General features: G+C 34.9%; 1 protein-coding gene across 1 annotated transcript in view; it reads right to left on the bottom strand.

Moving 5' to 3' along the window:
- DIAPH3 (diaphanous related formin 3) overlaps nucleotides 1-12,955 on the bottom strand; it is a 489,112-nt gene that overhangs the window by 292,249 nt on the left and 183,908 nt on the right. The window contains exons 15-17 of the mRNA XM_074387642.1: nucleotides 11,973-12,077; nucleotides 8,503-8,811; nucleotides 7,608-7,722 (exon numbers count right to left, since the gene is read on the bottom strand). Of these exons, the coding sequence (XP_074243743.1) occupies nucleotides 7,608-7,722; nucleotides 8,503-8,811; nucleotides 11,973-12,077 (529 nt within the window). The remainder of the gene's footprint in view (nucleotides 1-7,607; nucleotides 7,723-8,502; nucleotides 8,812-11,972; nucleotides 12,078-12,955) is intronic.

The raw sequence follows: 12,955 nt of genomic DNA, 5'->3' as shown, positions 1-12,955 counted from the left end.
CTTTGGAGTCCAGGACACACTCCTCCTGAGCAGCCCCCAGCCAAAGGCTCAGCCTGGCACAGGTAGTAGGACTGCCAGTTGGCCCGAAGAGGGACTCCTCTCACAGGCATCATTTGTTCCAGAGCTCCGTCCTGGCTAGACTGGCTGGGAACCTGTAAGGTTTGCACCACAGTCTAAGGCTTTTCCTGCCCAGTCTTGCATCCTGACCCTAAAAAAAGCACACATACACTCCAGCATCTCTCTGTCTGCTTCCAGGTGGAACCAACCAACAAATCTGCTTCTTTATTAATGGATTAAACAACAAGACCTAGTTACAGGTCTAATAACTACCCTAATTTTGAAATACCAATCATTTTAAATGATATGTCAACTAAACTAGAAGAATTCTAATGTATTATGAAAGTATATATCAATATACTTGTGGAAATTTAATAGGTAATGCTGTATTTGTTGCCTAAAATTGAAGAAAAAGCTAAATTTCAATTAGAGGTTAAAGTATGGAATTTTTTTTTTCTTAACCAAGTTCAGACCCCAGAATTCTATTTGCAGACTCCAAGTTAAGAATACTGAGATGAAGTGTCTGACTTTGAAACATCCATTCTTTTAAGACACAGAAATGTACTTAGACAAGTGAAAGCTGTGGTAACAAAAGGTCTCTAACCTGGCTTTCCTACTGAGACACCAATGAACATGTGAAAGCCTCTGTTTGATGCACAGAATATGTTATAAGATCATGTGCCCAAATGATTTAACCTTGAGGGACAAGAACAGCTTACCTAAACACATGAATGCATAATCACCTAAAAATCTAACTTGTGAAATTCAAGATTATACAATATATAATAAAGTTATTTTTGTACAGTTTCTTTTAAAGAATTTACTATACTATTTAACATCAAATTGCTATATAGAGTTTACTATACTACATACTATATTATACTATTTACTTGCTATACAATTTATTTAATATCAAATTGCTATATAGCATTTAATTCAGCAAGAAGTCCCCTGTATCTACTTGTGACTCTCTAACTTGACCCTATTCTCTTCCTGTACTCCAAGGATAGTATCAAGTTATCATTCTAACTCCAAGTGATTCCATCTCTTCTAGCCAGGCAAATAGTATACGTAGGGAGGGGAAAACAGGTAAGTGAATAGCCAGATTTACAAATTTTTCTTTTTAAATAGAGACAGGGTCTCACTCTATCACCCAGTCTCTACCTTTATAGTGACAGGTATCAATACATTGCAGAGGCTGGTCATGAACTCCTCAAGCAATCCTCCTGTCTTGGCCTCCCAAAGTGCTGAAATTGGAGGCATGAGCCATTGTGCCCAGCCTCAAAATATTATTAATGCTTTAAGATTACAATAGTGCATTCAGAAGGACAGGCCTCATTTAAATTTCCAGGTGAATAATAATAAGCACTAACTTGAGTGGGAGTCCTGAATGATACAAGATGATGCAGACAAGACAAAGAACTGCCTAAAACAGGGAAGCACACTTGAAGCAATCAGAGGGCAGCTAGAATTGCCCTGGTCAAATGGAGGGTAAGGTAGAAGACAGAGAAAATGGAAGACAAATTCTGAGACAAAAGGTGTGAGATAACAACAACGAAATGTAACAACTTTATAATTTTGTTAAGGAATGATAGCTACAGATACACCACTGAGAACTTATTACCAAGATTAAAATATCAAGGTCAACTGGTAATACGGAAAAGAAACAGTATCCTCCAATCTACCATTAGTTAAGTGACTCCAGTCAAATCCATTGCCCTAATATCATTCCTTTCTCTAGCAGAAGTAGGAAAGTAGAAGAGAAAAAAAGAAAAAGCAATGTGTATGTACGTACACACCCCAATACACATGCACCCTAGTTTCCTCTGTTTATAACATCTGGATAGTATGCAAGAAATGTGTCTATTTATAGGGATTCAAAATATTCCTGTTTCTTGTATACCGTACAGATGTTACCATGCATAAATTTCTACCACACTATACCAAAGATAAGCTGTAACTAAGCATTTAACCAAAGCATTTGGTGGACTTGCAAGTCTTCTGTGGCTCTGAGCTAAATAAATTCACTTTCTTTAGCCTCTCTCTTTCTCTAAAGCTTTCAGAAAACATTTCTATTTCTTCAGCACCCCAACAGAGAATATACTATAACTGGTAACAATGAGATCCTTTAATGAGAAGATTAGATATTCCTGACCCATTTCATAATTTCCTTAAGTCTTCAGTACTTTTGAGATTCAGTCACAGACAAGAACCAAATGAAAGGTCCCTAGAGAAATATTTCATTCTCTATTTTCTCCCCAATCTTTCCAAATTAGTATTTGTGAAATATTCTGTTCTTTTCTGAAGACTTTACTATGTACAAAACATATTGCATTTATTTTGGCATCATCTCTTTATCAGCATGCAGCCCAAAAAAAACAGATTTCTATGTGTTCACCTTAACGTAGCCTTGTGAGGTAGTTTAAAATTTTTTATACATATTTGTTTGTAAAGAGAAATAAACTATGTTTCAAATACAATACAACATCTTAAACACAGCCAACTTGCTGGGATAATCCATGTTTATCACTTACTACCTCAATTCTTTGTCCACTGAACTATGATGTCAGAAATCTAAGCTTGATTTGTTTCTAAGTGGATAATCCATTAACTGTTTCCATATGTCATAACTATTCAGTTGAGAAATAATTTATAAACCAATTTATTGGCCCTATCTGGCAAATATGACCTACCTGTTATAAAATACGATTATTTCAGAAAGCTAACAATTGTGGAACCACATTTTCATAATATATTAGTCTAAGTGAATTAGACTATTCATATACTTTCAGAAAGCCCTTTAATCACTATTAAGTTAACAGTTTGTGAATAATGAAAGTAATTAATATTAATTTTACTTGACAAATCCAACAGCAATAACCTGTGAGTATACTCTAATCCATTTTCCAACAGCCTGTAAAAATTAACCAACAGATGCTTCCAATCTGGTTAAAAAAAATACACAGGTCGTTAGCATTATTTTGATGATACCAAATGTTCAATATATGAATATTATGATTAAATATCAGAGAGATACATAAACAATGTTTTTTAATAACCTTGTTAAGTCTTAACAGAAGCTGGATTTAGTAAAATATGTCAGTCTTTTCTAAAATCACAATCAGCATTTGTTGTTCCACTTCTCGTTATTATGCTTCAACTACGAACTTGACTGAGTTTCACTAGGAATATAAAATCAACATGAGTACAGGAAGCACGTCTGCCTTATTCATGCTGGTATCCCCAATGTCGAGTACAAAGCCCAACACACAATATGCACTCAATAAATATTTGTTGAATTAAACAGTGTGTAACCAATAAGAAAAAGTGGAAGATAGGAAAGAGGTGATATGAGGAAAAGAAAAAAGATAATCTGGAAAAGTACCTATATATATTTCCAGAAGAATCTAAAATATGAGGAGCTAAGATGCATCCCAAAAACTGACAACAGAGAGAATCAAGAAAACCAAAGTGAGCTACTTAACAGCAAAATAAAGTATAAAAGAAAATGATATAAGTGAGTCAGGAAAAAATTACTGATTTTTCACAGGAAAAGGATTAGAGAGGATTCCTATTCCTCTACAGACATGGCACAAGGTACTTTCCCACAGAAGCTTTGTTGTAAATGGTCACAGATTAGTTTAAAAAGCAGAATAGGTAAGATCTACTTAAAAAAAAAAAAAAAAAAAGGAGGGGGAATGTAATAAAAGGCAACAGGAATTAAGAAGAAATATCCAAGCCCTTATCAAGAATATCTTGGTAATATGTAAATGTAAGTAGGGCAGAAGAGTATTTCAAGAAGTCAGAATGTTTTGCTATCAGCAGACCAGGATAAAAGATCTCAGCTGGAGTTCAGTAAAGATTAAACAAGATAATATGAAGACAACACAGCTCAGGCATTGATATACCACATATGTGCAACAGATATTAGCTCCTTTTCCAACTCCCAGTGTGTTAGACCTGTAAATCCCAGTAGTCTAAATTTAAAAGTCCTGAAAAGTCTTATAGTAGTGTGTACTATAAGAAAAAAAAGCCACCCTTATTTTATAACAAATAAAGGCAACATGAGAGAAAACTTCAAGGATCTCTTTAAATGATTAGATTCAGTTCCTTTTTTCTTACTACCTATTTTGAATGGTTGGGAAGCACAAAGGATTGGCATCTATCATTTAAATGCCTGGGATGGAATGTCCATCTTTGTAATCAAAGAAATAGCCTTGGTTCTCAGTCCAAACAGTTACTGTTGCAATAAAAAGCAGAGACATGACATTTCTCTAAAAAAACAAAACAAAACAAAATAAAACAACAAAAAAAAACCCCTCACTATTCAGTAATTACCATCCTTCCCTGCCCAGCTGTGATGAAAATCAGCCAGCAGCCAATGCCTCCATCTCTGCACTGGCTTGCTAAAGGGTGGAGAGACAAATGGATTTTCACCTTGGAATGAACAACACATAAGTGACCAGATTTAATTTTGTTTTGTTTTTTTTGTTTGTTTTTGTTTTTTGTTTTTGAGATAGAGACTTACTTTGTTGCCCAGGCCAGGGTATAGTGGCATGATCTTGGGTCACTGCAACCTCTGCCTCCCAGGTGCAAGCGATGCTCATGCCTCAGCCTCCAAGTAGTTGGGACTACGGGTGTGCACCACCACGCCTGGCTATTTTGTTGTTGTTGTTGTTTTTAGCAGAAATGGAGGTCTCACCATGTTGGCCAGGCTGGTGTTAAACTCCTGGCCTCAAGTGATCCACCCACCTCAGCCTCCCAAAGTGCTGAGATTACAGGTAGGAGCTACCATGCCTGGCCATAATTTTGAATTCTGCTGAAATTACAAAATTGATTCAAACAAAGTATGTTGGAGTCAGGGGAACCAGTCAATGTAACATTTGGACCCAGTGCTTCAGCAGCCAGACCACAAATAAAGAGACCACGTGGAGCAAGCTGTCTACTACAGCAGTCTTGTCTAAGCTCTCCGGACATCTTTCTCTTTCCTTCCTTTCTGATCTTTCCTATTAAATGTCTATATAAAATCCTGTTGCTCTGAATGTAGCAATGACTAGCCTTTCCTATAAAATACTCTGACGTGTTTTACATGTAATTATACATTTAACTGCTATATATTTTCCTTGATTGCCAGATGACCGGTGATACCAAAAAGCACTCTTAGGACTCCTCAAATAATACATTCTAGAGATTATTCTTTAAACTGAAGTCCCCCCAAAAAAGTCACCATCACAGCTCATCTCTGCTTACCACTGAGAAATGTTAGCCCTGCTCAGAGTCACAACCCTGGGCTTCCCCAGCTTTTGTGTTCCCCCTGGAAATGTCATCTACTGTCACAGAAAAAAAGAAAGCAGCATTTGAGCTGAGCTGAGACAGAAGATGTCATAGTCCTTTGCCAGCCTCTAAGTCAAGTGAAAGAGATACCAGGCCAACAGGCCAGTGGTACAAAGGTAGAGAGAGATGGCAATATGGAGTATGCAAAAAATGATCACCATTTCACCTTAATCTTTTTAACTAGTATTAGATTGAGCAAATATATCAGTTTTTTTTAACCTTGAATCTCAAGGCTAAAGTTAGATGACTTAAGAATTCTTTAAAGGTCCAATTATTTCATTTAGGGCTAACACTACAGCTAAATTAAAGACATGCTAACAAGTTTCCCTTTTGAGCCTCATTAATTAAGAAAGTAATCAGAGTAAGGAGAAAAAAAAGAGTAGCTGTATGGCAGCATTACTTAAATAGTTTTTAGGTACCACCATTTGCACCTACTAGGAAAGCAAAAAAAAAAAACTAATCAATTCCAGATTATGAAATCTGAAATTCTGAAGTGTTTTACATGTAAATACAAATTTTAACTGCCATATATTTTCTTTGATTGCCAGAAGAGTACACTAATCTTATTCAAAGAAAATTTCGATCCCCCATAATCAAAAGGTAAAATTAAAATCTTATTCACAAGTTTACTAGGGTGAGCTTGCTAAGAAAATTCTCCCTGTGTTCAAAGACCAAAAATATACCATTTTTAATATTTTAGTCAGGATAAATGGTACTCAAAAATATCTGTTAATGGTTTTTGATTTGCCAAATTCTACAAAACTACCTTAATTTACAATTACCTTTTAAAGAGAGTTTCTAATTTACATTAAGAATTTCTTAATTTTCAATTACCTTTTAGAAAGAGTTTCTAATCTTTCAAAAAGTCATTCAAAGGAATACAGATCAATTTTTTAAATATCTGCGAACATTCTTTGGCTGCTGTGCTCCAAGTTAAATTAGATATATAAAGCATCTAGCATGGTGCCTAGCTAACAATAAACATTTAAGAAGTCAACTCGACCCTCTAAACAAAGGTCTCTGACCTGTATCCATCCAGTACAATCTCTCCTTCCACCTCTTCCTTTGTTCTATGAGCTCAGGGATATAGGCGGCATAATTTTATAGTGACAAAGTTCTTTTTGAAAATTAAAAGCTAACGATTGATCTAAGGGTTTTGCACTACAGACCTAAAATGTAAGTTTTATATAATACTTAAAAATTCTGTGTGCATACCAGTTTTGAAATGTAAGTAGGAGGCCCACGAGATTGGATGAAATAAGTTCAATTTTCAGACATAAGTAATACCTAAGCACTTTTTAAAAAATCACACTACACAGGTAAAAATTATCACAAAACATTTTGGAAAATGAGTATCATTGCTTTTAATGAAAAGATCATATAACCTACTCAAATACTTCTCTCTTTCAAGCTAACTTTTAAGACACTACAAATTTGATATTTCTATCCCATAGGACTCACAGCAATTAATTAGATTATGTGATAGTCACTGTGATATTAAAGGCTAGTAAAACTCTAAGTAGAGCCGGGCGCAGTGGCTCAAGCCTGTAATCCCAGCACTTTGGGAGGCCGAGGCGGGTGGATCATGAGGTCAAGAGATCGAGACCATCCTGGTCAACATGGTGAAACCCCGTCTCTACTAAAAATACAAAAAAATTAGCTGGGCATGGTGGCACGTGCCTGTAATCCCAGCTACTCAGGAGGCTGAGGCAGGAGAATTGCCTGAGCCCAGGAGGCGGAGGTTGCGGTGAGCCGAGATCGCGCCATTGCACTCCAGCCTGGGTAACAAGAGCGAAACTCCGTCTCAAAAAAAAAAAACTCTAAGTAGAAGAAAGAACACATTTTGTTTTTCTATTTTTTTAAACCAAAGGAAATTCTCATGCCAAAACTGTCTCTGAAAATATCCTCCTTTACAAAAGTCTAATTTACCCCAATGGAATATCTTCAAAAATAATACTATATAGAAAATTTAATAATTAAAGCTTTATATGCACCATTTGCATTTTTAAAACAGAATTCACTTTTTAAGCACTTTATTTCATATTATTTATTTCTCCATTAGTGATATAAAAATATCATGTACAAGATTCATAAAATAATGTTTTCCAAAGGTTGGTATATAGTGTCAATATAAAAATTCTAAAGGTTGGTATATAAAAAGTGTCAATGTTAAAATTCTAAAATTAAATTAACAAATAAGCAATACGATAACTTACCTTTGTGTTGGCAACAAAACGTATTCTCAAGTTTACAAAGCAAATCCACATTTTCATACTTATTTTCATTTACTTTTATCCAGAAACAGTTTTCAGTCATTTCATGAGGTCTGATCTACAATCAGAGAGAAGACTGATTCATAAACAACTGAGTGTTTCACCTGTCCCAGGCCAAGCACTATGCATAGACATTGAGTACCATAGCTGCCAGCAGATATTTACAAAGTTATATCTGTTAAGATTTTTCCTCAAAGTGTGTTTAATGAGATACAAGTTCTGCAGGATGTTAAGGTCTTATTAGGAAGAAGATACTTCCACGATCCAATAGTTAAGGATTTTAAATATGATTTAATTAGCTTCTTCTCAATTGCATTTCTCGTAGTCTCTAATAATGCTCATCTGCACTATACGTCTTGAAGGGCAGGATACATTATACAGCATTTTCCAAGTTTCTGTTACCATGAAACCTTTTTTCTGCAGGATTCAGAGTTCCTAAGATCTGACTAGATATTAGCTTCTGACAACCAGTTTCAACATCTATCAATAGAGAAGATTCCTAAAAACACTATCATTTTTGTTTTTAAAAAATACTTCATAAACATAGGGTTCACTGCAATGTTTAATTATCAATTTAAGTTCAAATCACATTCTACTGAAACAATATCAACTCTCACCAAACTTATAAACCAGAAAGTCTTAGTCAATATCAAAAGGCTTTGTTCTAATATTTAAAAAAAAAAAAAAAAAAGCTATTTTATTTGTCACTTTGATTAATGACATAAGAAATTATGCATACATTATGTATGTATAAATTAAATCCCATTAAAAATTATGTATATATTTAAATTAGACTGAAATCTAGCTAAAAGTATTTTCCTCTATTAATTTGTTTTACCTTTAACCAATTCAATCTTCTCATACTGATTTCAGGCTTAAATTCTTTCTTTGGTTTCAACCCAAATGGCAGGGTTGGTAGAGGAGGAGAACTTTGTCCTCCAAGGAATCCCAGGGGAGGCGGTGGAGGTACAGGACCACCAAATGGCATCCGCATTCCTGGAAGTGGAGGTGGTGGTGGGGGAGGGGGTGGAGGCGGCACCCCTCCACCGGAGGGCAGTGGAGGCGGAGGAGGAATTGCTGGGTGGCCAGTTCCACTTTCTTTTGAGGAAGGCAAAGGAATATTAAAATCAGCTGGCAAGGCACCAAACTGGAGGAAAAAAATGAAAGAGACATAACTAAGAACATATCTATAAAACATGTAAACACTTTACTCAAAAATAAGGTACTCATTTAAACCAAAAATAATTATCAGTAATTTCATATGGTTTAACCAAAAATCAAAATTCCAACAATTTTTCTTCTAACTTAAGAATACAACTATAGCTTTTTTTCCTCATAAAAACATAGTTGCCGGAAGTATAATTCCCTGGTTTGAGGCAGTTATGATCATCTAGGCAGAAACGTCCAGGAGGGAAATGGATATATGGATCTAGACTTGAAAACCCGCAGCTGAAGCCAGGGAAGTAGGTAAGTTCGCTCACAGTACAGAGAGAACATGTAGCATGACAAAGGGTCTACGGACAGAGTTCTTTGGAACTCAAGCATTTAAGTGATAAGTAAAAAATAAGATCTCAAAAAAAGGACTTAAATGGTATTGCCACATCATGCCTTCGCTCAAATCTTCTCAATGGTGTCCTACTGCACTTGAGAAAACAGTAACAACAACAAACTAAAAATCTTCATAGGGCCTATATCAGTTTGTCACAATCTGGTTCCTGCCATCTGGTCTGGCAGGTGACTTTCTTCTAATTCCGTGTATGTGCCAACCTCATGCTAATTTCAGGGCCCTTGTACATGCTGCTCCCTCTGTCTGGAACATTCCCCTCGCTGACCATCTCCTACTAGACTCTTCAGTCTGAGCTAAGAGGTCCCTTCCTTGGGAAAGCCTTATCTGCCCACTCATTTTACACTCATAGCATCTTATAGTTTTCAATAGCTATTAGCAAAAGTGTGAAATGTTTAAGGAAATATTAGCATTTATCTCTTTGACACCTTATAAGCTTGATGAGGTAAGTGACTATCTTGCATTATTTACTGCTCTTTCCTCGGCACCCAGAGTAGTGACTGGTACATGATAACTATGGGGAAAAAATGGGTAGGATAAACGCATTGAAGAAAAGAAGAGAAAAAGACAAGCACAGGGTCAAAAACCACAAATGAAGACAGCACCACCCAAAAAAGACTGTTCTGCAGAATCAAATGCCACAGAAAAGCAATGTAAAATCAGGGTGAAAAAGAACCACCTGTGTCCACTGGTCGCTTTTGTCCTTATGTTTCCATGGCATAATAAGAATTTAACAGACGCCTTTCAATGGATACACAGAAGATATTCTGGGTTAATAAATAACTTTTTGTAATATGATTAGCTTCTTGAAACTACAGATGTAAATTCTAACTACCTTTCAGATGGTGGGCATTTAATAAATGTTAAGTATTTCCAATTTTTATGGCACAATTATGAAAAAGAGACCACGTATAAAAGCTTGAAATCAATGACATCTGAAATCATCACAAAGAAAAAGAGAAAACAGCGTTATAAAAGAAGTTGAGACCACAAATCAAAAGCATGCCTTATCAAAACCATTAAGTGTAAGGAAGAACCAGTTCAGTGTTAATCTGGGTCGCTGTGATCAAAGGTGGTACTACGCTTTGAATGTATTTTATCGTTAACTATCAATGTCTTAAAGACATGGCTGAATTTCCGCTCAGAATAGCTCATTTGAAAAAGTGTGAAGACTGACTTGAAGATATGGTTTGGGAGGCCAGACACTGTGACTAACTTGTTCATCATTACATCCAGCACCTAAAGTACTTGGTTGTCAAGAGACTACAGGAGCAAAGGAATCAAATAACAGGTAACAGAACATATTTTATTCATACGCTTCATAGTCAGCATAGCTTTGAACACAAAGAAGGGTCTTAAGATCAATGTCCACATTTTATAAGAATTAAACTAGAATCCAAAAAAAGAATTTGCCAGTTGTTCTTCAAAGATGAATATGGTGGCCAGTATTAAGTATCTAATTCTAGCTTTTCTTCTCAGAGCCATAAAAATGGGTCATCCACTATGTACAATTTAAAACAATTTAGGAGATCCCTTGATTTAATTTCACTTTCAAAACATACACTTATTCCCATTTTATATAAAAGCGTTATGCAACAATAACATATCCAAAAATGGTGGGGACATTTTTTTATAAACTGGAATTTTCTAGAGAAGATTTACAAATAAACCTTCAACTGGAAATAATTAAAAAAGAGAGTTCTTAAATTTACATTAGCCCAGACCAAGAAAAACTTGTCATAAATATTTCAGCCATTGTCTATAACTCAATCTGAAGTACAGACACAATCAAATGTTTCTTTTAATATGAGAGACAAGGCGCCATATGGGAAAGACAAAGATACTTTCCTCTTGCAGCACTAAAGAAAGAAGATGAATGAGAATAATTTTCCTGTAAATGGGAGATTTTAATTTTTTTTCTAAAATTGAATACTAACAGATAGCTATTTCTTAAGGTATCTCCAGACAGCCTCAGTAACAATGCTATCCACTAAGCATTTAAAAGAAAACAAAATTGCCAGTAAGACAGGATATAGTATACCTGAGACTACTTCAACATAACAGTAAATTATGATGAAAGGAAAATAGCAAAACTATACTTATTGCTCATCATCCTGTATGTAAATCTACATGAAGAAATTTAGCTATGAATATTCTACCTCCTTACTTATATCCACATAAAGCATGCAGATGACATATTTCTTGCTATCTAAATGTTTTATGTGTAGAGGGTGCATGGGAGCTATCTGCTTCATAATCCAGATTTATTCTCTTTTTTGTCATGTTTTAAATCTGTTTACTTTGGAAATTGAAAAATTATCAGAAAATGTTCTCATTCAGCTAGAGGTTATCTTTTACTGCAAGGGACCCCTAAGCTGAAGGTTTTGAAAAATAAATAGGTTGAGCAATAATTTCCTGTAGTGGGATAAAGATCAGTGATGAATAACAAATCTGAGAGTAGAAGATTTTCTTACTCTTTGTGCTTAATTACTTAGGAAACATGTGACATTAGGAACAAAACGCAAACAAAACATAAGAAAGTAGATTAATTAGTAAAAGCTTAAATATTCACACATAGAAAAAAATGATTAAAAACTAGCAAAACACAAGTACAAATAAATAATGCTATAAAAACATGCAAGTGAAGCTAAAGTTTAAAATTTTTGATGCTATGAAGATAAAACATAACCTTTGCTCCCTCACTGTGTTTTCAATACCCAAGTTTGTTCAGGGTGGAATTTTACCTGAGATTTAAAAGTTTGTAACTCTGCTTGAAGCTCATTAATCTTTGCCTCTTTCTTCTGCAATTCAGCCTGAGTTTCTTGGTGGTCGGTAAACTCTTTTTCAAACTGAAACAAATTAAAAATAATAAAAACAGAAAGATGAAAATGAAAAGCTATTCTTCACTTAGAAATATGACTGGAATGATCTGCCAGTAGAACACAAGTTCCTGAATTGGTTTTATGAAAGAAGTGGTAGAGTTTTGAAAAGTCACTGACAAGTCTTTCTCTAAGGCCCCTCCAGGTCTCACCAAAATCATTCATTCATAAGGTGGCAGAAAAAGCCAGAGACAAGTCTGTGACCTTCTCTCAGGAGAGCAAACTGGCCAGTTATCCACAACCTTGGCATTTTTCTTCAAAGTCTTTAAATGTCATTGTGACTTTGATAAATAGAGAGCAAAGCATTGTATGAATTTCTTGCACCCTCCACCTGCAAAAACTTATACTTGAAACTTATCTGACGTTAATCAACATGATTTAGAGGATTCCATTCTAATATTTTTTATTAATAACTCCATTCTCTTCAGTTTCTAACATTTTTCTTATAACAACATAATATCTCCTAATATCTTTGGGAAAGTAATAATAAATTAACTTTTGGAAGTCCCTGGTGAAATACCTTCTGGGGAAAAAGACAATAAAATTTGGTGAATCCAATGAGTTTTCTATAATAATTTATATAGCCACTCATCACTATTTCTCATCTTGCATTCAAATAGGTTCAACTTTGCCATTATGATGACTAAAAACCTTCCAAAAGAAGTGAATTTAAATAGTTTTGTCTCACAATCAAAAACAAGCATTTGACTTCTTAAAAAAGAAAAATGAAAAATCAATCAAAAAAATACAACTATCTCACAAATGTAGCCTCTTCATTTTAAATACACTCAAACCTCAATTAGGAAAATAACAAAAATGTAGAATTCCACCATTTACAAAGGGCTTTC

Source organism: Saimiri boliviensis, chromosome 16 (assembly GCF_048565385.1).
Source record: "Saimiri boliviensis isolate mSaiBol1 chromosome 16, mSaiBol1.pri, whole genome shotgun sequence".
Classification (NCBI taxonomy): domain Eukaryota; kingdom Metazoa; phylum Chordata; class Mammalia; order Primates; family Cebidae; genus Saimiri; species Saimiri boliviensis.
The sequence above is the reverse complement of the archived record's forward strand: the minus strand, read 5'-3'. Positions and strand labels throughout refer to the sequence as shown.